Consider the following 25,575-nt stretch of genomic DNA (forward strand, 5'->3'; position numbering starts at 1 on the left):
GTTCTGAAGCAGTATTGAGGTCTTCAACTATTCTCAAGTATTCCTGAAAGAAATTAAACGAGAGAAGAAAAACAGCTCTAACATTGAAGGGACTAAAATATTTTTTGGATATTAACCTCACTGATGTTAATTCATGAACTCATTTGCTAAATTCATTCAGGAATATTATTGTTTATGAGTTGGACTACATTTTGCAATTTGGAACTATAAATTCTGCCTCATCTGAAAAAAACACTTATGCACATAGGGAAACTAATGGCACATACGTTGTTTTTAAACCGGGCCAGAATTTATAGTTCCAAATTGCAAAATGCAGTCCAGTTCTTTATGAAAGCTATTACGCGCGTGGCGAGTCCTTACACGCTGCGCGGATGACAATGCTTGTATGCAGCTAGTCATCCTCCAAAGTTAGAGTTAGGTGTCATGCATTCACGTAGAAATTAAGGCACCGGAACTTCTGATTAGCTGGACACTCATGCTGCTAATAACAGGAATTAAGTTGAATTGGAGAAGAGCAGCAGAATTCAAACTTCACCCAAAAATTTTAGGAACCATTTGGTGAACAATCATGATTTTTGAGAAGGGACACTTTCAATAACAAAATAATCTTGTGAGCGGGTGGTGAAAGAGCCGATACTTTAATAACTGCTGTGAAGCGATGAAGAACTTCTGAGAAGGAGTTTGGTTGGAAAAATAATAATTCAGAGCGATTATTTTTGGATTAAAAATACCAAATGTTACTTGATACGAATGACTTGTTGAGTCTTAATTGGTTCTCCGCTAGGTTTTGGAATATTTTGATACAAAAACTATTTTTCCGTCCGTAAACATCCTCAACTTTCGTCGCTTTTGGTCGAAGAGTTTGGTGATTTTTATGAATATAAAAGGATAAAAACTAATGGGATTTTATTTACTTTAAGATAAAATGGCAGCTGAGTTGCTTAATTGGGGGAAAAAATCCTGCAAATATTCAGTATACTTTGATATTCTATGACTTATATCAAGTTTTTCAATATTCGGCATTCGTTCTTATAAAAAAACAGCGATTAAAATAAAAACAAAAAGATCGGAATCATAATTTTTACCCCGCACAAGTATAACAAAACAATATACTTTCCTGATGACCGAAAAGAACAATACCCTCTTGCAAAAAACATGAATTAATTGGAATCAGTGTGAACAATCAGCCATGAGCAAGAAAGTTCATAGATCATGATGAAAAATACTTCATAGTGGTTACGATAAATTTTAATAGCGTGGTGCTCAGCCTCATATGGTGCACAATATATTCAAGACTGAATTACGAGCATAGCGCGAGCTAGTGCTGCGACAATCTCCGACTAAAAATACATCCTCCGACAAAGAGGGGATCAGAGCAGATGTAGCACTCGGACTATCCATCTATCTCCTTCTCTTTCCAAGTTCACACAGTAAAACAAACCAAGAGAGAAATAGAGGTCACGTGATGAGCACTATCTCTGTCTCTCTTCCTCTTGTACAAGTATACGATTCCAGACGAAGACGAAAGTCTTTTGGCCGGATGACTGGAGGGGGGCCCGGCTATTTTTTCTGTTCCTCGGGTCTATGTACCCGGCAGTTCTTTTCTTTCATTCAAGCCCCGAGCGATTTTTTCACCAATTTTGTCCGCGGTCCAAAACTGTGCCATTCACTTTTGTCATCGGACAGAGCGTTTTATCATAGTTAACAGGTCTCGTGTGAGTAGATCCCTCATTAATAGCGCATCGCCACTCGTTAAAACTGTGTTTAACACGGCTTTTCGCGTAGAGCGTGTTTGGATAAACACGCCGTTTGACGAGGACGTTTGATGTTTATGCTCGACTGGGAAAAGAATCATCGAGAAATTTCTTTGACGAGTCTTTCTTTTTGACGGGCTTGGATTGGATGATCGAGATACCTTGACACCAGGACAGAACCATATTTGTGTAGCTTGCTGGTAAATGTAATTTTTGAGGTCAATACAGTGAAATTGCGGTGTTTTCTAGTTCATTTATTTTCAGTTGTATTTTGTTTCTATACAAATTTTAATGAATATACCCCCCAGCTTTAAAAATAAGGCCATAATCCGTTATCATAAGGGATTTTTATTTACTTTTGGAGAGAGAAAAATACCTCACCTCAGTAAATACAAAAGTATACTCAGGTAATACTCAAAGGTAATACTCAGTATACATAGGAATAATGTAATCCATTGATTCATCCAATCATTTTTGGACTTTCTTTTTTCAAACCTGGTCAACATTCCAATGCCCACAAGACATTTTTCTAGGCACTCCACTTGCTTCCAGTCCAAAAATCAAAATCAAATTAACAAAATTGCGTTAGATCATTATTCAAAGAAAAATATGTAATCGCTTACTTACTCAAATGAAATATTCTTACGAGCTGATTTGGCATTTTACTGGTTATTAAATAAGTAGCAAGCGTGTATCATTTAATCCATTGATGCAATTTCAGGGTTCTATAATGAAAAGAGAGTGCCAAGTGTGCTCAGCTCCTGCCTCGTTCACATGTCAAAATTGTGCGCAAACTCATTACTGTGACAGGAATCATCAGAAAGAGGATTGGCCGAAGCACAAACTCCGCTGTGCTCCTATTTTGGTGGCACATAATGAGACACTCGGCAGGTTTGTATTTTAATTTATTACAATTATTGGTACTGCAGATGCTAGATTCATCAAATTTTAGGAATTTTACAAGAATGAAAAGTAACAGAAATAATTATTACTCAATTGTTCAGGTTGGAGAAATCTTTGAATCTTGGATCTTGATATTGACAAATTTTTTCACAACCTATTTTCACCGTGTTTTTAAAGAAAGCTAGTGTGGATGCAATTCTGACTTTAACTTACACATATTTTTGAATCATATTTGTGGTTTTTACTCCTTGGAGGATTCTACGACCTTGAGAGAACATCGAGCTAGAGGGCTTGCATATAGCGAAGGCAAATAGTAAAATTAGGCATTTTGGCAAATAGTCAAATATTCTTACCGAGATTAAAAATTTGATTTTTTACCCTAATTTTAGACAAAAGAATTCGTTGTTCCTGTAAGTAAGAATTCTCTGTAAATATATGCAGAATTTAATAGTATTTTAAACGATTTTAAGATCCTGAATGCGCACTTCTCATGAAATTTTCAGCACGTCATAAAACATAGAATGTTTTAAATTTTAACATTTAAATATACTTAAGGCATGTAAAAAGGAAGGAAGAAGAAGAGTTCGCGGATTTGAAGAGTTATTCCTCCCAAAATCTTCAAAACCTGTGAACTCGCCATAAATTTACAGAATTCCATAAACTGTCAAAATTTAACTACCGGCCTAGGCATTTGATAAAATACCTAATTTGACTAATTGCCTTCGACATGTACATCCAAGCTCGATGCTTTAAAATTTTCAAGGATTAAGGCCGAAAGCTATCAGTATCTGCCGATACACTCGTCAGTGCTATGAAAATGTGCCATCACCAAGGGGATTTGAACCAAGGACCTACTGACCTAGAGTCAGACATTTTGACCACCGGGCTGAATATTGAAATTGACATACGAAACGATGGACATAGAGGAGTAATGCATGGAAAATGGAATGATCCTACATGTGGAGGCGGATGGTTGCAAATGAACATCGGAGGTAGTAACTAACGGCAGCCCACGAAGACACTCCAATGGTATAGTTCATCGTTTTCCTCTTTGATCTATAAGAACCACCCGTTTCATTAAATGGACTGCATTTTGCAATTTTGAACTATGAATTCTGGCTCTTCTGGAAAAACACTGATGTGCATAGGGAAACTAATGGCACATACGTTGCTTTTAAATCGGGCCAGAATTTATAGTTCCAAATTGCAACATGTAGTTCAAATAGGACCCCATTTTCTCTCAGTCTCCTTGTCTATTGTTTTTTCTATCAATTCCAGTAATCAGCTCGCTGCCTAAAACCTTGGAAATTCAACCTTACTATTTTTCCAATATTTTTCCCGTAGGCACTTGATAGCCGCGCGCCCCCTGCGCCAAGGCGAACTCCTCCTGCGGGAGCGCCCTCTGGTGGCGGGCCCGCGAGTGGGGTCAACACCGGTGTGCGTTTCCTGCTACCGGACGCTGCCGGGACCACGGCCGCGGTTGTGCGGGCGCTGCGGGGGCGCCTGGGTGTGCGGGGCGCCGTGCGAGGGGGGCGCCCACGCATCCGAGTGCGCCGCCCTTCGAGGGCGCAACGTCGCCGTCAACGCCCAGTGGGTGCTCCCGCTCCGCTGCTACTTGGGCGTCAAGGGGTTGAAGACCGACCCGGAGCCGGACACGCGATGGCAGGATGTCCTCGGCCTCGAGACTCACGAGAAAGAGAGGAGGGGCTCGGTCCGGTGGAGTGTTATACAACGGTTTGTGGTGCAGGTATGCTCAAGTGTTAACTGAGGGGCTTGGAGGACAAGGCGTGCAAATGCAATTTTTTAAAAAATTGAGGTATTGATGATTGAAATTGGACGCATTTCTATCAAACGGAACTAAGCGCCATCCGGGGAGGAAGGGAGAGGGGGGGGGGGGGGCTAGGATTGGCGGGTGTTGCGGAACGCGATGCTCGTTCCATCCTATACTCGCAATGCTTTTCCATGGCACTTAGTTCCGTTTGACAGAACGCGCTATCCGGGATTCTAAAATCCTCAAAAGGAACTCAATTTGGCACTTAGTTCCGTTTGACAGAAATACGTCCAATTAAAACTAGTCTTGAAATATATTCTGTGAGAATTTACTACAACAATTCGATTTTAAAGCATCAAAAAGTGAGTTTGACAATTCTGTTTGGTTCTATGTGCTTTTAAAACTTTAATAACACGTATTTCTATAAACAGCAACTTCTGCACTTATGCGTCTTGTCCTCTAAGCCCCGTCAATTCAGGTACTTATAGTTTTGAAAATGCATTGAGTCACGTTACGGACAAGTTCATATTTCTTATGAATGAAAGCTAGCGATGCTGGCCATAACTGTCAGCGGAGGACTTTCCTCTCTTCGGCCCCTTCAATATCTACGGATGAAACTATTTAAACGTGTAGGTGTTTTTTTGCCTAATTGGATAAACTTGGATTCATCCAACGATCCATAACTTGGATAAAGATGAAGGGAATGAGTAATGAATAATTGACGAAGAGTGACATTTTTATCCATTCACCAAGCAGTAAGCACTCTAATTTTGCACAACTATGTGTTACATTCGCTATAATTATTATTGAAAAAAAGGAATTAAAATTGCTAAATATCTTTAGAGTTTTTTTTCAAGCGTTATGATTTTCCCGCAGGAGCTGCAAGAGGCAGGAGTAATCTCAAACGACGCCGAGCTGATGCACAAACTGTGCAGTATCATAGACGTGAACAGTTTTGAAATCCGGGGGCCGGAAAACGCTAGCGGAAGGGCCGAAAGGCTCAAAGGCATCTACCTGAAGGCCTCGCTCATGTCACACAGCTGCGTTCCCAACACTCATCTAGCCGTGTCCAACGACTTTCAGTTGGTACTCAGGGCCGCTGTTCCAGTCGAAAAAGGAGAGATCATATCTTTTAATTATACCGGACCGATAAAGGTACTAAAATTCGGTCGTTTAAGCTAGATGGTAATAGTCGCGAAAATTAAAGAGAGTTGAGGCAAGATTTCAGAGGCTCAAAAAATCTGTTTAACATATTAGCTAAGAGCTCCTAAAAAAGTCAAAATCTCCAGAGACATGACCGAGCACGTCAGCAAGGTTGCCGCAGTTGATCTTCTTGACTTTTCATTTCTCCACATATATTTTTAGGGCATTGAGTGGCGTGAGAGAAAACACGACTTCCCTGCATGCTGAAAGATCGATGATAAATGCGATCCTAACCCTAATTTAGACTAAATAACTTCCTTCCTCAGACGTAAGAGTGATTCCTCACTCCTATAGACTGCTTGAATAAAAAAAGTGTCATAAAAATGCGTAATTTCACTGAGGAAATCTTGTCTAATCAAACAGAACTCCTTCAAAACGACGAGTATGCAACAGGCCTGCAACCATGCTCGAATAGTTGTATCGTAAAATAGAGGATCGATAAAAAGTACGCCTCGCCACCAGTATGCTAGAACAAGAGGCAGGTTGAAATTAAAAACCGCTCCTTATCAGCTGAGCGCTTAAAAAACAATATCGCCGAAAGGTAAAATTCATAACAAATAGGTAACTTCCTGATGTTCTTTGCACTTTTTCAGAGCACGACAGAGCGTCAAGACATGCTGAGTGAGGAGAAATACTTCTTGTGCCGCTGCGAGCGGTGCTTGGACCCGACTGAGCTGGGCACCCACATGAACTCCCTCAACTGCCCGGCGTGCCACAAGGACGGCATCCTCACCAAACACGAGACGGAGTGGACTTGCTCCAACTGCTCCAAGACCCTCAAAGACGACGTCGTGAGGACGACCATCTTCGAGGCGCGGCGGGTGCTCGACACTTTGGACTTGCAAAACCAGAGAGCGCTCGAGGCGGTTTTGGCCCGGTTCTCGCGGACGTTCCACCCAAACCACGCCATCATGATCGATCTCAAACAGATGCTCATCGAGCGGTATCGGTCCAACCTATTGGTGGAAGTCAAGCCGTGTAAGAAGCTGCTCAGGAAGAAGATCGAGTTGTGTCGGCAGATATTACCGGTTATTAGGCTGATCGAGCCCGGTATATCTAGGCTAAGAGGTATGCATACTGTATAAAAAAGTAACATCTATCATTGGATTTGACGATCCGTGGGAGCGCTCTAAATGGACGTATTTCTGCCCAACGGAACTATGTACGTTACGACATGAGCCCTGAGGCCCTTTAGAATGTATGCATAACAGGGCTCACGTCATGACGCAGATAGTTCCATTCGGCAGAAATACGTTCAAGTGGTGGGACGTTAAACCTCCGGACGCAGACAAAACTACCACCAAGTAGTCAAAAATATGGAAAGAAAACGTAATAAAAAACAAGTTGGATTTTGCAATCGCTAGCGATAGCAATATTCGTCATGGGAACGTTAGCTTCTGGGATATGAAAATGTTAAGGTACAGTTCGTTTGTAGTATCTTCTGAATTGAAGGGGCTATGTAATTTTGTGTTGACATCTCTTTTTTAACATTTTTAATTATTTTCTTTGCATACAAGAAAGCTGTTATGTACCAATTATTTATTTTCGTTGGATTATTTATGGTTTTCGGAAGTTACCGCATTTAAGTTTCAGGTTCGCTTATTCGGCGTAAAGTATACAAAAGGTGTCCCAAAAGCACCGGGACTTGTTCTGTAACTTCGAAAGTAAGATGGATACAGACATGATCTTGATCTCATTTTAAAGATCAACTCAATACCTATCGATTAAAACCAAGATCAGCTCAATCGGATAAAAATTGACCAAGTTATGGCACTTTGAAATCAGCGAGGAAAGTTTACGCCTACGGTTTTTAAGGAAGATTCTTCATCGCCGTAAATCGAAAAGTCGGCCTATAAAGTGATGCTTATTGTGTTTTTTTCATTTTCGAGGTGTCATTTATCAACATTTTGTACCACCAAACACAATAGTTGACAGTGCGTATTATTGCAAAGTGCTAAAGGAGTTGAGAATGCACATTTCCCGGAAACGATCGGACTTGAAAGCTTCGTGGATACTCCATCGAGACAAGCGCGGCCTCACACATCGAGCTTAACACGTGAATTTATGAGTAAAAATGGAGTTGAAACAATCCCTCATCCCCCTTACAGCCCTGACTTGGCTCCATGTGATTTTTGGATGTTTCCTACACTTAAAAAGGAGCTTCGTGGACGAAGATTCGAATCGAAGACCGAAATCCAGAATGCAATTCAAAACTTTTTCAACGCCATCCCAGAGGAAGAATTCAGGAAAACAATGTTGGATAAGTGGCAAGAGCGCATGATAAAGTGCATCCGGTTTGATGGACGGTACTTTGAAAAGCAAAAGGAAGTTATGGAAGATTCGGAGGAAAGTGGATACGAATATTAACTTTTTGAATCCTGGTAAGCGAAAAATCTTCCTAAAAACCGTAGGGGTAAACTTTCCTCACTAATTTCAAATTGTCATAACTCGGTCAATTTTTATCCGATTGAGCTGATCTTGGTTTTAATCGATAGGTATTGAGTTGATCTTTAAAATGAGACCAAAATCATGTCTGTATCTATCTTACTTTTGAAGTTACAGAACCAGTCCCGGTACTTTTGGGACACCCTACGTATGATATTTTTACTCTACACATATGCCTGAATACGCATCATAAGGGACCTATGTGCTTCCTAAGTTGCCAAGTATTAATTATTGTTAGATGATTGGTCTAAAACATTCAATACAACCAGTAAAAATTAACTGTCGTCTACGAGATTCGAACCCCCGCTCGCACAAAAAGTGACATTTACCCGACGTCAGAATGGTGTCTCTGCTGACTGAGCCATCTCGCCGTATGAGAGCAAAGGGAGAAAATAGCACAGTTAAGTGATCTCGGACGCTGAGCGGGGCTTCACAAAAGACGACCTTGAGATTTCGGCAGTTCGGCCACTGGCGTCATAAGAGACATCGGATTAAAGCGCATTACTCTGTGAGACATTAGCTATGTTTATGCGAGCCTCTTAACCTAACTTCAATCGAAACCTGAGTTTGAAACCAAGGTTCAAATCACGGTATAAACGATACGGAACTAACGAAATGTAGGTTTCCGAAATTTGTGTTTGAAACCTTATTTTACACTAAAGACTAGGTTTTCGCACTCCGCATAAACGAACCGGAGGTTGAAATTAGTTGAAATTCGACTTCAAATGCGATTTTCAGGTGCGCGATCGGCAATATGGCGGATTTATTATCATACCGTTCGTAAACAACTGGTGCTTATCCCACGATTTAGCTTTAATTTTGCTATTATTCAACATTTTTTACAATCATAATTTTACTATAATTGTTGCTTAAGCACTTTTACGTGATTCCTTCAGTTATATGTGGCTTACTTATCCTTATTTAGCTAAACGTAGGACGTTATTTTCTAGTGAAGGTGTTTAGTGTCAGATGGAATCCAGGCTTATTACTGCTTTTTCAGATTATTCTTGCAACTCTAATCAACATTTTATGACTACAGAAGCAAAGCAAGCAAAAAGCTTTACAGGCTACAATTGAGTAATAGCCTTACCCACCAGTTCATCATCTGCGGAGAACTTTTTTACTGCTTCCGCACGATTTGCCTAGGATTTCAAGATAAGGCACCCTGCTTCCCTTTAAGTAGTGCACCGAATATTTTCATTTCAATCTACCGATTAAATCTAAAATCTGATCCAATCAGAGCTGCATAGCTCTTGAATTTGTGTGTTATCCGTGTACGTATTTCCTGATTGTCCTACTGGAAGTGTGACTCCAGCGACAACCGTGACCTGCTGACTTATTTCTTTGATCCAATCTCTTGTAAATGATGACTCAAATTCTGAAGCCATCATTTATTGAAACTAGTTCAAAGTTATTGCTCCAAAGTATCGTCACTCTTCTCATACTGATGCAGAAGGAAGGAGATTCTTCGGTGAGTGCTCTGTGATCCAAGATTTTCAATTTGAGATAAGAATAAGGTTTTTATTGAGGCGTGTAACAATTTTTGGTCGTTGAACCACTTGTCATAATTGAGCTTTGGCGTTAGAGATGCATCAACTGTGGAAAGTGGCTCTGCCTGTGCAAAAATATCTTGTGACAGCAGTGAATGTTAGTAAATGCGCTTTACAGATAGACTGAGAGCTCCAGATTCCAATCTACCTGAATAATTAAATTCAGAAGGATTTTTGAATTGAGTTCATATCGAATCTCAGTGGGAGAATAATATACAGTCCAAGCGAAAGAATATCAATGGTAAGGTTGGGTTTGTGTCTTAGGTTAGTGAAATGCAATGGCAGGTTCTGAAATCTTGTTTGACAGTTGCTCCTTACATGAGTCACCTTTGAAAATCAAGTTTAAGAAAAACACACATAGGTAGGCAAACAGTGGTAGGTAGCTTGCCTATTTTTTTCCTGTCTTACTCATGGACTCGGAGAGCAGTCGGAAAGAGGGGTGAGAAACAGGATTTCAGCGCGTGTCTCTGGGAATGTGGAAATTCAAAATTTGTGAAGCGTCACCAGTTTGTTGAGATTGTCACCGTCCGTTGCCTCAAGAGGATTTAGACGCTTCTGCTTCAGCGATACATTGTTAACCTATCAATATCTGCTTATTTTGATCATATCTTGAAGGATGGAATTCCCATAAGTATATCCTGATTCTTTATTTGTTTCACTACAATAATGGCAGACATACAATCTTTACGACAGCATGGAGTGAAGGTGCGGTGCTTTACTGGATTAGCACTCCTACACTTTCAATGCCTATATCTACCTACTGTAAGATCATTAGAAGCTCAATCAACAACATGATGAATTTCTGCGCCTGCCAAAATTATTTTTAACATCACTAAAAATTACCTATGGCAACTTTTCTGAACTCAGAATATAAGCTCGACCATGATTTGGAGGGTTGTTGAGATTAGGTATTCATTCAATTTTAAAGATGAACGTAAAATGATTAAACATCTACTGTCATTTTTCCAACTGTTGCTCATAAAGTCAGTAAAGGCTTTTCTAGTGAAGATGAAGCCTCCGCTTATATATTGTGGAAAAATTGAACATACACAGGATAAAAGAGTAATACCTAATAATTTATTGAATCAATTCATAGTGGAAAAATGAAGTATAGCTTGTGAAAATAGAGTGTGAAAATGGCGCCAACATGAAATTCAAGTTCAATCGAAAATATGCGCATAAACAGCGCCAAAATCGGAAAGTTTGATTTCCCGCGAAAGTCGGGTTACAGCGCCCGCATAAACCCGACGGCGAAAACTTGCATTACAAACTCGGGTTTCGTGAAACCTCGGTTTCGAGCCTCGCATAAACGTAGCTATTGTTTACCTATGCTGTCATATGTCACAAGGTTCATCTCAGTATGGATTTGCGATCGCGGCAGTAAGCTGAGGCAATATTTCTGTATTCATGGATTAAATCCATCAATCGAGTTCTGATTTTGGCTCATATATCCGAAACGGGTCCTCCAGAGCAATTTTCCACCTTGTACGATGGTTATTATTTCTTTATATCTATGTTTAAAATTTGAGGTGGGATAATGGCGGCTTCTCAAGAACACCGAGGTAGGCGATCTTTTGCACCAACGAACAGAAAACTGATGGCGAAAAATAACCAATCAGAACCTCCCAAAAAAAAGAATTTGCCTAAAAACGGAACTTCGTGGTTCTGCGCAGATTTACCAGTCAGACACGACATCTTAAGGTGGAAAAAAACTCGCTGAAAGCGAATTTTAGCAATCAACACAACTTGACGTAGAGACATGATTGGCTAAAAAATACAACGGTTTTTGATACATCGGAAAATCAACCAAAAATCTGAGACTGGGCGAAACGCTCAAGGTCGCAGAGGTATAGGGAATCCCATAGCGAAAGCAACGGAACGATTCTAATATCATGGGGAACTCCGTTCCCATGACAAAAAATAATAAAATAGAGTACTCATATCAGAGAAACTGCCCGAACATGAGAGGTAGATAGACGAATTTACCCTTACGTAGTTCCGTCTACTTGGTACTGTGTTTCAGTCTCCGTTCCGACTTTTAGCTCCCGGCACTTGGAGCGATTTCGCAGTGCGTCGAATTCGAAAATAAACGTTGTAAATGATTATAAATGATGATGATATAGTAGAACTTGCATTATGGCAATCATTTGGGACCATATATTGGACCAGATTTGAATCAGACTTGAGGATTGAAGTCGTAAAGTCGCAACGCCGTGTTCAAAGTCATTAATTAGACAGCTTCTTTTCTCGTGGGAGTTCATAAATGATAGACATTAAAATCAAGGGAGGTCAATGCTTACGCGCGGAAATCAGAAAAGTGATCATTTATAAACACGAGAGATTAAAGTAAACGTTATTTCTGAAAGGGAGCATTTCCATTTTCAGGTGGGACCTAAAGCATCAGTGTTTACGGGTAACTGAAGATTCATCTGAAAATGGAAGTGTTTTCCAAAGGAAGAAAAAAACTAAAAGAAAAAGAAAAAGAAAATAAAAATTAGGGCGTTAAGTGAGAATTAATACTGCGAAATCATCTGTGTGCACTTTAAGAAAACTGATTATCCGATGCAAGTTTATTAATTTCCTTTTTTTCGATTTGTATGCTGTAGGTCTGACACTATATGCATTCCACCTCTCAATAGTGCTATTGGGGAACCGAGAGTTCGAGGCGCGGGAGATCACTCGGAAGGAGCTCATCTCGAAGTTGGAGGAGGCGGAGGCGTTCCTGAAGGAGGCGGTGTTCCACCTGAGCTACGAGCCCAAGGACTCTCCGGAAGGGATCCTGTTCCAACAGGCGGAGACGGCCCTTAAATGCCTCCAAGAGACCATCACCGAGTACCAGGAGGACGAGAGGGCGCAGGAGCACCGAAACAAAGGCATAAGGCGGGGAAAACGCCGATGAGAATGAGGAAGGTCAGTAGTTTAGGATGCACAGAGTATGGCCATTTCTGTTCCGGTTTTTCATTGGTCCCGTGAAAATAGGCTGACACGATGTTCTTAGGGCCGTAAATAAACAAACAAGATGGCTGTTATCAGGCCAACACTTGGATAGGGCGAAGGCGTTTTGGTTTTCCTTCTGCTCGCTGCGACGCGGGTTACTGAGACAATATCTCTCGATCGAGTTTTCATGTTGGCAGGGCCTGGATGCAATTATGCACTCTTCATGAGGGTCTATGTTGCATATCCACAAAAATGCAGGCGCGTTATAGTTCAACACAACTACAAACGGGCTTGCTGCGCCCTTCAAATTCAGATCGTGCTTCCAGTTGCAAAGTTCAAAGAACATTCAGTTCATAAAGGCAGCTTTTAGGGCGGCGTATCTAGGGGTCGCATAACTGAAATTCATGTTATTTTTCAAAAGAGACTTCAAAAGTCCATCAGACTATGGTGGTTCAGACTTTCAGTCAAGATTTCGAGGAATCTTGATCAATAAATCTTTGCGTGAAATAACAATCTTGAGATTTTTTAAAGGTACCCCATTCCAGGAATTCAGAAACAAATTTATGAACCCATTGAAAAATTAGAAAGTATATATCGGTCAACCCGCGTCACGTCCTAATATTTTGCTTGTTTTGAACTTGTCACCAGTAATCAGATATGCTGCAGTTATATTATCTCAGCCATTCTTAAACTGCGGTGCTTATTACATAAATAAAATAAAAAAAACATCTACTTGCCAAGTTTTCATGGTTTGTCTTTCAAAGATTATTCAACATGAGTGGGAACTCACCTGCGGACAGAAAAGAGAACAATAGAATTAGTAACTATGAAAAAGTGTATTTCAAGAGGAGAGTTGCTAGAGATTGCAAAATACTTTCGGAGAAAAAAAAAAAAAAAATGCTTTAACACAATAGGCGATCACTCAACCAAATTCAATTTTAAGACAACTTACTGAACTTATCATCCAACTATCTATTAAAAATATGTTGAGTGAAATATTTTTAAAGGGGTGCGAGCATGAGAAAATACCTAATACGAAACTTTGAAAGGCAAATTCAATACAACAGCCAATCCAAGCTTTCATAAAACATAGCTAAACTACCAATGCAAACTGGATGGAAAGTTGGAACAAAAATTGTATTCGACGTTGTATTAAGTACTTGATCCCAAAATCTTCATTTACTGCCTCTTTTTTCAGTTAATTTGATGTAAACTCATTAAACAAATGTCGAATTTTAATCGAGATTTGATCGTCAGTGATAAGAAAATGTGGGAATTTCAACATGTTGTAGTTGATTGATTGATGTTAGGTGGATTTTTTTTTTTCTTTTTTTTTTTTTGGACGGGAAATCTAAATCTCATTGGTAGCACTGCGATTATATGGCACTGAAAACAAACTTGGCAACCTTCCTGAATTCGCGCGCTTAAAAACAACGGCGAAAATCGTCATGACTTCAATCGATCAGCTGAGAAAATAACGCACTCTTAATGGAGTCAGTAAAGATGACAATGGAGCAGTTTTATTCGCTAATTTCTTCGTATTATTCACTTAAATGACCGACCTAAGAATAGAAAACTTTTTATGTTAAAAATTATGCCCACTTTTTCACCGCCTCTTTCAATATTCTTGTTTCCGTGCATCGGTCTTTTCCTAAACCTCGTAGACTCCCAACCTCTCAGCAGTGAGTACAATTGCTTTTTTGGTTATATTTCCACGTGTTGTTATTGCGTCGATATCTACGAGAGAACCTCATAAACAAGAAACAATAAACATGCTGGCAATCACTGGCTCATGACTTATGATAATTCTATTTAGTCCTCTTTCGATGAATTGTGAGGTCAATTTTCAGTCGTCCTTGGGCTTAAAGGTCTTTAATTCAGATTAATTCATTTTTAATCTATCTTTTCAAACGTTCAAGTGATAGATACTCTATAGTTTGTATGTAACTAAGACGGTAGATTGATTATTTATATTGATTCACTTGTTGCTGGAAAAACACAGGCAGGAAAAGTATTCTGGATGGGTATAATTTAAGAAAGGTACATAATAATGACAGATTCATACAATTTAAGTAAAGCAAGCGAAATCTGAAATGATCTCTATTTAGTTCCATGCGGCTCGTACCGTGGTTAAACCATTTTTCATGCGTTTTGATCCATACCCGTCGCCACAATTCAGACAAAACTATGATTTCCTCAAAAATTAAGGCGACCGTATCTCTAACTGTGGGCGCGTATCGGGAAAACTCAGTAGAGGATAATGGTTTTGTTTCGACCCTAAGTCCGACCATTCAACCCTGAGGCCCCGGCCCCCTGTACCCTAAAAATGAATATAATCGCGACTGACTCTCGAATATTTTTTGCAGGTGAGGTTGAAAACGGGATCTCATCAAAAGCGCACGATACTCTCCGACCGGCCGATCAACAACTCCAAGACGCGTCTAACGCCTTCTTCACCGGCAACCAGGAGGGGCCCAGCCCCGGGAACGTAGGCAACCCGGTGAACAGCCAAGTCATACCCAACTTCGGGAACGTAGGCAATCAAGTGGGGACCGCCGGGAACTTAGGCAATCCATTCGACAACCGCCGCTTCTGGCCCAACAGCCCCGGATTCCCTCAAGCTTATCTCAGCCCTAACGTCATCTACACCGCCAGGCAAGAACCTCAACTCTTCTATTACAACAACTCAGCCATCGAGTACCAGGGGCTCGTTCCAGAGGACAAGATCCAATACCTGGACCCTCACCTCTACTCACTGCCGAATGCCAAGTACGCCAAGCCCCAGCCTGTGGGCTACGACCCGAGCGGGAATTTGATCTATGACAACGGCTACGGAATTCAAAGCAGCCCTGTTAATTACCAAACTGCACCGGTAGGTGTCGCTGGTGGCGTCATGGGTCCGTCGAACCCGTTTTCTTTTGGGAACGTGTCGAGGGGTTTCAGCAGCGAGCAAGGTTTCTACAACCCTAGTTACGGGGTGCACACCGAACAAGACCCAAAATTAGGAGAGAGGAAACTTCTCAGAGCAGCGGTGCCGGAAGGTGGGCCTGTGTCCCGAGCGAGACGAGAAATGCCAACCGGTTTCGGGAAGAAAGACCGCGCCGTCGGACGGAGAGATAGTCTTTTGAAGCAAATATTGGGCTCGGTTGGGGAGGACTTCAAAGTCCAAAAAGTGGGGCCGATTAGCTTAGGGGATAAAATTTTGAAACGTGAAGCGGATTTGGTTGTGATTCAGAAGAAAAGCGCAGAAAAAAGTAAACGAGATAGTCACCGAGATACTGCTTTTGATAGAAGAATTCAAAATTCTGACGGGTTTCAGTCGGTTCGGAAGGACTCAAGCTTTGAAACCGGTTCGCAAGAAGGAGATTCGGAAGGAAAAGCTGTGATCCGCCGGGAAGCGAAATCAAATTCAGGGACTATCAGACCCGATGCTGCGGGGAGCTATCGAAAAACCGGTTATCACAGTGAAAAACTGAAAAACCGGAGAGAAGTTGGAGTCAGAACCGGTGCGACGAGTGTTTTGCCTGATCTTAGAGGTAAAACAGTTTTTCGACGAGCAGCGAGTGTTCCCTTCAAGAGAAAAGCTTCGGACATCCTGCGAGAGAGAATAATGCACTGGAAAGAGACAAATCATAAATTCAGTTCTGGGGATGAAATTTCTGACGGCTTTAGAGTAAAAATGCTACAGAGGCGAGCAGCAGACTTCAAAACCGGTTTCAGGGAAAAATCATCGGACGGTACAGGAGAAGAATCGAAGTATGCGCATGAAAAATCATCCGATCGCAAGTTTGAGGAGAGAGGGGTGAACCGGTTGCGAAGGCACCCTAAAGACGAAAAAAAGTGCTTGTGTACCTCCAAGGTTCCCGTCAACGCTATAGTCCCATGCGATCGGGCCAAAACAGTACCAACCCCAAGAACTCCCCCATCTAAGCACAACCTCGGAATGTGCACGACGAGATGCGTCCTGAACATCCTGGTCCCGTGCTCAGGCAGGGGCAGAAGCGGACTCTCCGAGGTTCCTGAAAACGCCATCGTCGCCTCCGAGGAAACCGGTCAGGGAAATCAGGTTTGCGGTTCTGCGGAAGATACCCTGAAGCGAGATGAAACTTCCCGAACGGAGGATCTGCATGGTCCTGATCTAGTCCAGAGGAACTCTAAGCAGGAGGAGGAAACCGGAAATGAGTCTAGCCGGGCAGCGACTGTGGAAAAGCAGACTTCCGGTCTGGCGGGGTCCACGGAACATGAGAAAGCTCAAAGGAGCTCCGCGGAAACGGAAAAAGAGGGTAAAGAACAGGGTTGAGAGTGGTATGAGTACTGCCGTGCTAAGGATAAATGCCGTATGAACCTTCGGGCGTTGCTAAATTTCCTTTGGTAAATCACGAATTTGCGGGAAATTTGTGAATATTTTTCCTCCAAATTTTCAGATAATTTTGTTCGCGATTTCCTCTAAAGTTCCTGAAAAGTTCGAGGAAAAATATTTATAATTTTCCTCAAAAAATAAAATTTTATCGAAGGAAATTTGGCAACTGTCCAATGTTCATACGGCAATTTTCCTTAGCACGGCAGAGTAGCGCTAAGGAAAAAAGTCGAGTGAGTCTTCGAAAGTTACAAAATGTTCTCCGACAAAATTGTTGATACAGAAAACATTTGGACTAAATTGACTAGATTTAATTGCACATCCAATGAGAGATCTAAAAGGATATGCTTTAAAAGTTCTTAGAAGAAAATTTTATCGGAAGAGATCTGGGGACGTTCGAAATCTCATGACGCGTTTTTTCTTGGCACAGCCGTGTCGTTTTAATTTTATACTTTACATGTAAATACACCTTAAGCACGCTTGTTGCGGTACAATATTGTGAAGTTTGTGGCTATATTAAAACTTGTCTTAAGATTAAAAGTTTCGTTGTGTTGAATTTAGAAGTTTGACTTTTTCTTACTTTACTTCGCAAGGAGAGATACAGGATGCCTTGATGATTTTGATAAGTTATCGTGTTTCTTTAATATAAGTATTTGGGCGAAAATTCTAAGACAACATTAATTTTTCTTCAAAAGCTCATGAAAAATACAATTCACTGAAATTCTCAAAATGAACTCTCGAGTAAGAACTTGTATTCATTGTCTACATTTACGAATAGGTAAATTCTAATTTAAATTTTTTTTTAAAAAATCAAAATATAAGAAAGAAAATACATATACATTATAAGTCTAAGGATAATTGGCCTATACCTCCACGAATATGAAAGCAAGGTGGAAGAAACCATGGATTGATCTACCACGGTCAATTTGTATGCAGTAGATATCTAACATATGTTAGCAGTTCAAAACTATTCCACATTTCGTCGCCTCTCTGGCGTAAGGGCGTATTTCAATTTCTCTAGGTGTCTATAAGTCCGGAATTTCCGAAAAGTCCGAAAATAGTACTAATTTTTCATGGGCGGTCCGGAAGTACTGAAAAAGTGCGGAATTTCCGCAGGAAGGACCGGAATTTTTCCATTTACTTTTCATTTTTGTCGCGATTTGAGCGAGAAATTCAAATTTTTGAGATACTTTGAATCCGTCAACTAAAGGTCAAAAAAGTACTAAATATTAATGTTGAGAAGGTACTGAATTTCTTGGGAATGTACTGAAAAAGTACTGATTTTTGGCCGGCCTGTTTTAGTAGACACCCTATATATCACCGGAGAAAAAAAAAAAAACACATTGTATCTAGAATCCAGACTCTTGAAAACATTGACAAGAAAAAGGACTCTTGGTTCAATCAGATTTAAGCTTAAATCAAAAGGAAATCCGCTCAAATTAAGAGGCTTGGTTCTTGATTTAAGCAAAAATCCGATTGAATCAAGAGTATTTTTTCTTGTCGATGTTTTAAAGAGTCTGGACTCTAGATCCAATGTTTTTTTCCCATAGTGATCGATGCGCATCTGAAATTTTTCCCTTGCGTCTATGAGAATACTAAGGCGTCGGAATCAATGTGCAGCATTTCTTTGCGGATAATGGCTCAATTACAACCTCTTGGAACAATATTATGACCCGAGCATCGAGCAAAGCTCCTCGGTCGGCGGAAGGGACTCATGCGACCAGAGGCGGAGTAATTGAGACGGGGGCCAGTTAATGGGGGCCAATTTAGCGGGTGAACCTGATCGGGATCAATGGACATCGCGCTGGGTTCACATCACATTCAAAACAACTCTTGAGCGTCGAACAATCGGGCATTATTCGCCTGCGCGAAAGCGCATCCACTCGCTGCATGCGAATGCGCTACCTGGAGTCATAAACCAATAATCGTTGCCGAACCGTTTTGAATCGAAAATCGAGGGGGGCGGTGGCCAATAAACCGCAAGACAAGGTAAGAGTTGAGGTGATTCGACGGACACTATTTTTTGTGTCAGAGCGACGTGCGATATATCGCATCGATTCGTTCCATAAGTTCCGATAATCATAATTTTTTCGAATTTTAAGATCCCACTTCTGTTGCCATGAGACTAAAGAATCCATGAATTTGACAAAGAAATTCAACGTCATAAAGGCAACGCTTTTTTAGAGGAAAAATATTGCATTCGAGTGTGGTTCCGATAACAGTATCGAATGCGATATTTTTCCTCTAAAAATCCCTGCCTTTGTTACGATGAATTTCTTTGTCAAATTTGGTACATGAATTCTTCAGTCTCACGACAACAAAAGTGCGATCTCAAAATTCAAAAAAATGACAAGAAGCTGGAAGTATGGAACGAATCTATGCGGCTTTTCGCACGTCGCCCTGAAACAAAAAATGACCTCAGTCGAATCACCTCAAGCCGCTAATAGACATGCTTTGTCAGCACAATTTCACGTAGAATACTTTGAATAAACAGAAAACTTCCAAAATCGACGTAAAGGTGAAAATTAACGTTTATAGTTCACATGATCAACATCACAATTTGCACGCAAATTTTTGCTTCAGCTGCGAGTGCTTAAAGAGCTGATTTTGCAGTATTTTTTCAATTTTTCTGTTATAGGAAATAGCAGAAAAAATAGATTTAAAATAGATAAAATGCACCGCCTCATGACGTCATCTAGCGACATTCTCAATCGAGGTGCACGTGTTATAGCAAATTCGGTTCATTTATAAAACCTCCATGAATAATTGTTAAATTAGAGAACCAAGGGTATCCTCGTGTTCGAATGACTCAGCTCAAATCATAAAAAATCAGATATGACGAGTTGCTTTACTGCTTTACATTACAAGTTGTCCAACGAACGCAGTTGTGTAAGTAAAATGACAGGCACAGTAGAAAAAAAGCAAACGTTTCTCTACGACCGTGGCTTCGGAAAAAATATAGAAACAGCACAATCGTTCACGTTAAACGAACGCGCATGTTTTAAATCAACATTTTTTTGTGAGAGGGAACTATGCCGGATCATCTGCTTTTTTATTTACTCAAAACTTTAGTTTGCGAGCTGTGTTACCCATGGTGCTCCGCAGTGAATATTCTCGCGATAAACTGTGAATGACTCAGCTCCGGAAAAGTACGTGTCTGAATTGAGTGCCGTAGGCTGGTAATATTTGAGAATTTTCCAGAATTATAAAAATTACGATAAAAAGCAATAGCTATGATCCAAAAATTGTGTTTTTTCTTCGCTGTGTTCTATGTAAGTTATCATACTAAAATTTACGTAAAATTAAGTACATATAATACCACATACCGATAGTGGAACTACCAGACCCCGTATTTTGTTTGCTATATTTAAAAATCTCTGATCCCTTTTTTTTTTTTGTTTGTTTTTTGAAGGAGAACAAATCAATGACATTCCTTCATGTTTTCACAGAGATTTTTTCACACAGAGAGGACAAATCATGGAAGTTTTCAAGAATTAACGTTAAGTAGTTTCCTATTTAAAAAATACCGTGTGACAGGAAGTCTGCAACGTTGCAAACCGAGATAAGTGGTTTTGTAGTTGCACCATGGTTCACTCGTGATGAAAATTGATTTTATGATGAATGTATCTTAACGTTAAAATAATGTAAATCGATTAATGTTACTTTTGGCCCTGATTAGCTCCATAATTGTTAGTTACAATAGATTTCATTATTCTATCTAGCATGAATCATTAACTTAAATTGTTTCCAATTCCTTAGACTTTTATTTCTACGATGACTGTCCTGGACATTGAAGCACTACCACTACCACTTCCTGAAGAAGACGTGCAGTCCACATTTGACCAAGTATATACTAATATTTTGAAAAACATATTTTTTTTTCACATGATTTAAAATGTCTGTATCAGCGTGCCGCGTTATTCACTTCCTTTTAGATAAGTACCTTAAATTGATGACATACAAAAATGTGATTACCTGTCTAATATATTTTTCTCTTTGATCGTCTGGTCCTTTCACGGCCGTTGCCTCCAAGTTGCCACCAATTACCTACATGATAGTATTCGGCTAATAAAAATACGAGCGATGATAACGCATTGGTATGCCTTTAAGGAAGAAATCTTTTAAAATTTGAAAATTATCGATTTTTTCATGGAATTGATGGACGTATTTTGCATTCCATCGTGAAGCTGAGATTTTTCGTTCAATAGTACATATTAAGATTTTGACTTTAAAATTTTCCGTCTTTTGACCAATATTCTGGACATGGACAATCCCATGGATATGCATCCCTTCAATTGAATTCTATAAAAAATAAAAGTTTCTGCTATTTGATCTCAAGTTTGCATTAAGAGAAAAGTATCATTCACAGAAAAATTTATGTATCTGTTTCTGCAGGGACTAATGGCTCGAAGGAGTCCGATCATCCATGTTTCTGACAGTCTAGGCTTCCTGAGACACCACTCGAAGCCACATAAACCAGCTCATGATCGAGGCTGCAGTCAAATAAAGAGGTGCCGGCACTGACTGCTAGTGTCACTACTGGAAAAAAACCGGAACATCGTCATTTGCGTTTGGCCATCGTTATGTTTTAAACTCATGTCAACAATTATTCATTTTCTAGCAAAAATAAGTTTCGTCTCTCAAAATTGTAGCTGAATCAAGAATTAAGGAAAGCCGTGCGGTGGAGTTTTCGGGACTCAATGAAGAAAAACAACTAATAGACGAAAAAATGTAAAAGAAAGAGATGCAAAGGTATCTACTCTAATTACTTCAAATGTAATCCCTCCCCGAGAAAAAATGGATCATTCAAGCTCATTGAAAAATGAACGATCCGGATCATTCAATTTGAATGAGTTTTTCGTCAGCTCATTCAAATTTGAATGATCCAGATCGTTCACTTGATCATTGAATTTTAATGCGCCCGAATGAGCTTGAATGATCCTGATCATTGAATTTCAATGAGCTTGAATGATCCGGATCATTGGATTTCAACGAGCTTGAATGATCCGGATCATTGGATTTCAACGAGCTTGAATGATCCGGATCATTGGATTCCAATGAGCTTGAATGATCCGGATCATTGGATTTCAATGAGCTTGAATGATCCGGATCATTGGATTTCAACGAGCTTGAATGATCCGGATCATTGGATTTCAACGAGCTTGAATGATCCGGATCATTGGATTTCAACGAGCTTGAATGATCCGGATCATTGGATTCCAATGAGCTTGAATGATCCTGATCATTGAACTCCAACGAGTTTGAATGATCCTGATCGTTGAATTTGAACGAGCTTGAATGATCCTGATCGTTGAATTTGAACGAGCTTGAATGATCCTGATCGTTGAATTTGAACGAGCTTGAATGATCCTGATCGTTGAATCCCAGCCAGCTTGAATTCTCCTGATCGTTGATTTCCAGTGATTCAAGGTCTCGGTCTGCTGAGAATCTATTACAAAAAGATTGTAAATAGTATAGAAGCAAAAGTACATGGATATCCATTCTCACTTTGCAGTTTTCTTTCAACAGAAAAATGAAGGGGAAAAACCCCCAAAAAACATATGATGATAGGAAAAGTTAAAAAAAACACAGACTCACCAGAAGTTTATCCAATTCCTCCTGAAGTACCTAAGTTCATCCTCCGTCCTATTACAGCAACAGTGTGAATGTAGGTACTATAATAAAAGTAGTTTGAAGGTGAAAATTTTTGCTACAAACCATCTCCCACACGCTGTCAAGAATTCAAACCACACAACAGTCATTGTGGGAGAGGCTCGTAGCTTTGCCGCCGAGTTGCAGAGCTGCTGCGGGGATTCTTTCCATCGACAACTGAAAAATTTAACTAAAATGGAACATATTAAATTAACAGCATAACCAGAAAAATGTTGAATTGAAGAATTAACCGCGCGTTTAGAATTGCATAAGCGATGTCGCTGTTTTACTCTGATTTAAAAGAAAGAAACAAGCAAAAATTACATTGGGATACAGGGGTATAAAATTGGCTTTGTCTCTGAAATAATTAATTTACCTTAGATTGTGCTTTGAAGTGAAATAAGGCAATAGTACTTACAATTTTGTGCTTGCGTGTTTGTTCAAATGAAGCGTTATCGATGGAGAAAATATTGAAGTAAAATTGTGTCCTCGGAACACAAAGCAGTGCATTTGATGGCTGGAGCACAACTCACAGGTATAAGGTAAGTTTATACTGATAACTTGTTAAACAGTCCAGCGAAAAAACAATAAATACATAGAATTTAAAGCAACACAGACGAAAAATCTGAGCGGCGACACGCTAATGATACGCAGGCAGCAAGACTGATCAGACCAAGTGGCGAATACCGCGACCCCTCGGCCGTTACTGGTTCGGGGATGGAATTTCCATCTTCCTTGGCTCAACGGTCATCTTCTTTTGTTTTCTTCACGCAGCAAACGAGTGGCAGGAGGCGGGGAAGTAACGGCGTTGCCACATTGCTGAAATATTTTTTCCATCCTCCTGTCTTAAGGATTGCTATGATTATGTCAATTTCTCGTCTCTTTTTTTTATATTATCATGTAAGGCTCATTTTTTTTTACTGTCATAAGGCTAATCTTAAGAATTTTCAGAAAAGCTAGTGAGAGAGAGGCCCTACTTTCCTCGAAAATTGAAATCCTCTGTTCTGTAATTTCTCTTCTATGTCGCTTTAAATTCTATTTTATTGTTTTCCCCTTGACCGTTTAACAAGTTATTAGTATGATGTTACCTTATACCTGTGAGTTGTGCTCCAGTCATCAAATGCACTGCTTTATGGTCCGAGGACACAATTTTACTGCAATAAAATTTTCTCCATCGATGACACTTCATTTGAACAAACACTCAAGCACAAATTTGTAATTACCTACTGCCTTGTATCACTTCAAAGCACAATCTAAGGTAAATTAATAATTTCAGAGACAAAGCCAATTTTATACCCCTGTATCCCAATGTAATTTTTGCTGGTATCTTTCTTTTAAATCAGAGTAACAGCGACATCGCTCATGCAATTCTAAACGCGTGGTTTATCCTTCAATTCAACATTTTTTTTTGGTTATGCTGTTATTTTTATATGTTTCTTTCTAGTTAAATTCTTCAGTTGTCGATGGAAAGTATCCCTGCAGCACTGCCGTGCTGAGGAAGAACGCCGGATGAACATCCGAGAGTTGCCAAATTTCCCTTGATAAAACATGTATTTTTGAAAATATTCATGTATTTTTTTTTTTTTCTAGAAAAGTTCAGATATTTTAGATTAAATTGCGTACAAAATTGTCTAAAAATTTTGGAAAGTAATATTCGCAATTTTCCCAGTAAATTTGGTTTTTATCGGAGGAAACTTAGCAACGTCTGAAGGCTAATAAGGCGTTCTTTCTTAGCACGGCAGAGCAGCTTTGCAACTCGGCGGCAAAGCTACGAGCCTCTCCCATCATGACTGTTTTGTGGTTTGAATTCTTGACAACATGTTGGAGATAGTTTGTAGCAAAAATATTTTCACCTTCAAACTACTTTTATTGAAGGTACATTCACACTGTTACTCTAATAGAGCAGATGATGAGCTATTACTTCAAGAGGAATTGGATGAAATTTCTGGCGAGTCAGTGTTTTTGAACTTTTCCCTTATATTCCTTCATTTTTCTGTCGAAGAAAAACTGCGAAGTGAAAATGGCTACCCATGTGCATTTGCGTCTATACTTCTTACAATTTCTTTATAATAGATTCTCATCAGACCGATACTTGAATATCCGAATCTGCTGAAGTGATCATATCATTGTGGTAGGTCCCAGAGTTTGACCCGATTGAGTATTTATTAAAGTTACATAGCAATTATATTAATGTAGAATAGTGGGAGGTAAAAATTATCCAAGTGACCCAATCAGACGCTGGCATAGTAGTGGCTTATTCAACTTTAATAATCTGGATCGTTGACCTAATAAGCTTGAATGAGCTAGCATGTTGGGCCGTTCAATTTTAATGCTCTTAATGATTCAGCTACGATAAGCCTGATCATTGGCCCAATGAGTTTGAATAAGCCGATTAATTGAATCATTCAAATTGAATGATCCTGATCGTACAAGTTGAACGATCCTACAAGTCGGCACATTCAAATTGAACGATCCAACAAGTTGGCACATTCAAGTTGAATGATCCAACGGGCCAGCGTATTCAAGCGCATTGGCTCAAAGATCCGGATCATTCGACTTGAACGATCCGGATCATTCAAGTTGAATGATCCAACGAGTCAGCGCATTCAAGCTCATTCGGGATCATTGATGCTCATTGAAGAATCATTCAAACTCATTCAGGATCATTGAAAATCGAACGATCCTGAATGAGCTTGAACGATCCATTTTTTCTCGGGTCTTTCTTTTCCTTCCAAGCTAAAAACCTGACCCATCTGATGTTGGTCCTAGGTACTGAGACCCTTTGTAGGAATTTGAAAAATAGGCCAAAGAATATATATTTTGATTTATAAACCGTGTTTTAATGTAAAATTCTGATGCGAAAACATGTGTTTTGGTGGTAAATTTTGTCTCCTATCTTGTCCGTCGAGCCAAAGAAAAACGCCGTACGAACATTCGAGAGTTGTCAGATTTCTCCGGATAAAACATGTATTTTTAAAGCAAGAAATTTATTGATACAGATAT

At 39.8% G+C, this 25,575-nt stretch overlaps 2 protein-coding genes and 1 long non-coding RNA gene across 5 annotated transcripts in view; 1 reads left to right on the top strand and 2 right to left on the bottom strand.

Annotated features, from left to right (window-relative positions):
- LOC109036419 (uncharacterized) overlaps window positions 1–25,575 on the bottom strand; it is a 685,415-nt gene that overhangs the window by 538,490 nt on the left and 121,350 nt on the right. The gene's annotated exons all lie outside the window — the stretch shown is intronic.
- On the top strand, window positions 76–17,476 carry LOC109036427 (SET domain-containing protein SmydA-8-like). Of its 3 annotated transcripts, none has more exons than XM_019050632.2 (7): window positions 76–1,954; window positions 2,476–2,645; window positions 4,002–4,404; window positions 5,305–5,583; window positions 6,225–6,699; window positions 12,233–12,536; window positions 14,930–15,092. In XM_019050632.2, exons 2-6 carry the CDS (start codon window positions 2,485–2,487, stop codon window positions 12,523–12,525), a joined length of 1,611 nt encoding a protein of 536 aa, XP_018906177.2. In that variant the 5' UTR covers window positions 76–1,954; window positions 2,476–2,484; the 3' UTR covers window positions 12,526–12,536; window positions 14,930–15,092. The 3 variants fall into 3 exon arrangements, with proteins under 3 accessions (XP_018906177.2, XP_072157447.1, XP_072157446.1); XM_072301346.1 differs by having other exon boundaries at window positions 76–1,715; XM_072301345.1 differs by lacking the exons at window positions 76–1,954; window positions 2,476–2,645; window positions 4,002–4,404; ... (1 more) ...; window positions 6,225–6,699; window positions 12,233–12,536 and adding an exon at window positions 13,926–14,245 and having other exon boundaries at window positions 14,930–17,476.
- LOC140224861 (uncharacterized) lies at window positions 22,581–23,267 on the bottom strand. The gene is made up of 2 exons (XR_011900076.1): window positions 22,991–23,267; window positions 22,581–22,762 (listed from the first exon to the last, which is right to left on the bottom strand). It is a non-coding gene; the product is annotated as an uncharacterized lncRNA (long non-coding RNA).

Source organism: Bemisia tabaci, chromosome 6 (assembly GCF_918797505.1).
Source record: "Bemisia tabaci chromosome 6, PGI_BMITA_v3".
In the NCBI taxonomy this organism is placed as follows: domain Eukaryota; kingdom Metazoa; phylum Arthropoda; class Insecta; order Hemiptera; family Aleyrodidae; genus Bemisia; species Bemisia tabaci.

Bases quoted from the DNA above. Each gene is read 5' to 3' on its own strand.
- LOC109036427 (XM_072301345.1), top strand. From the start codon at position 14,146: ATGTTAAAAATTATGCCCACTTTTTCACCGCCTCTTTCAATATTCTTG. The intron at 14,246-14,929 runs GTGAGTACAATT...TATTTTTTGCAG, and splicing joins AGACTCCCAACCTCTCAGCA to GTGAGGTTGAAAACGGGATC.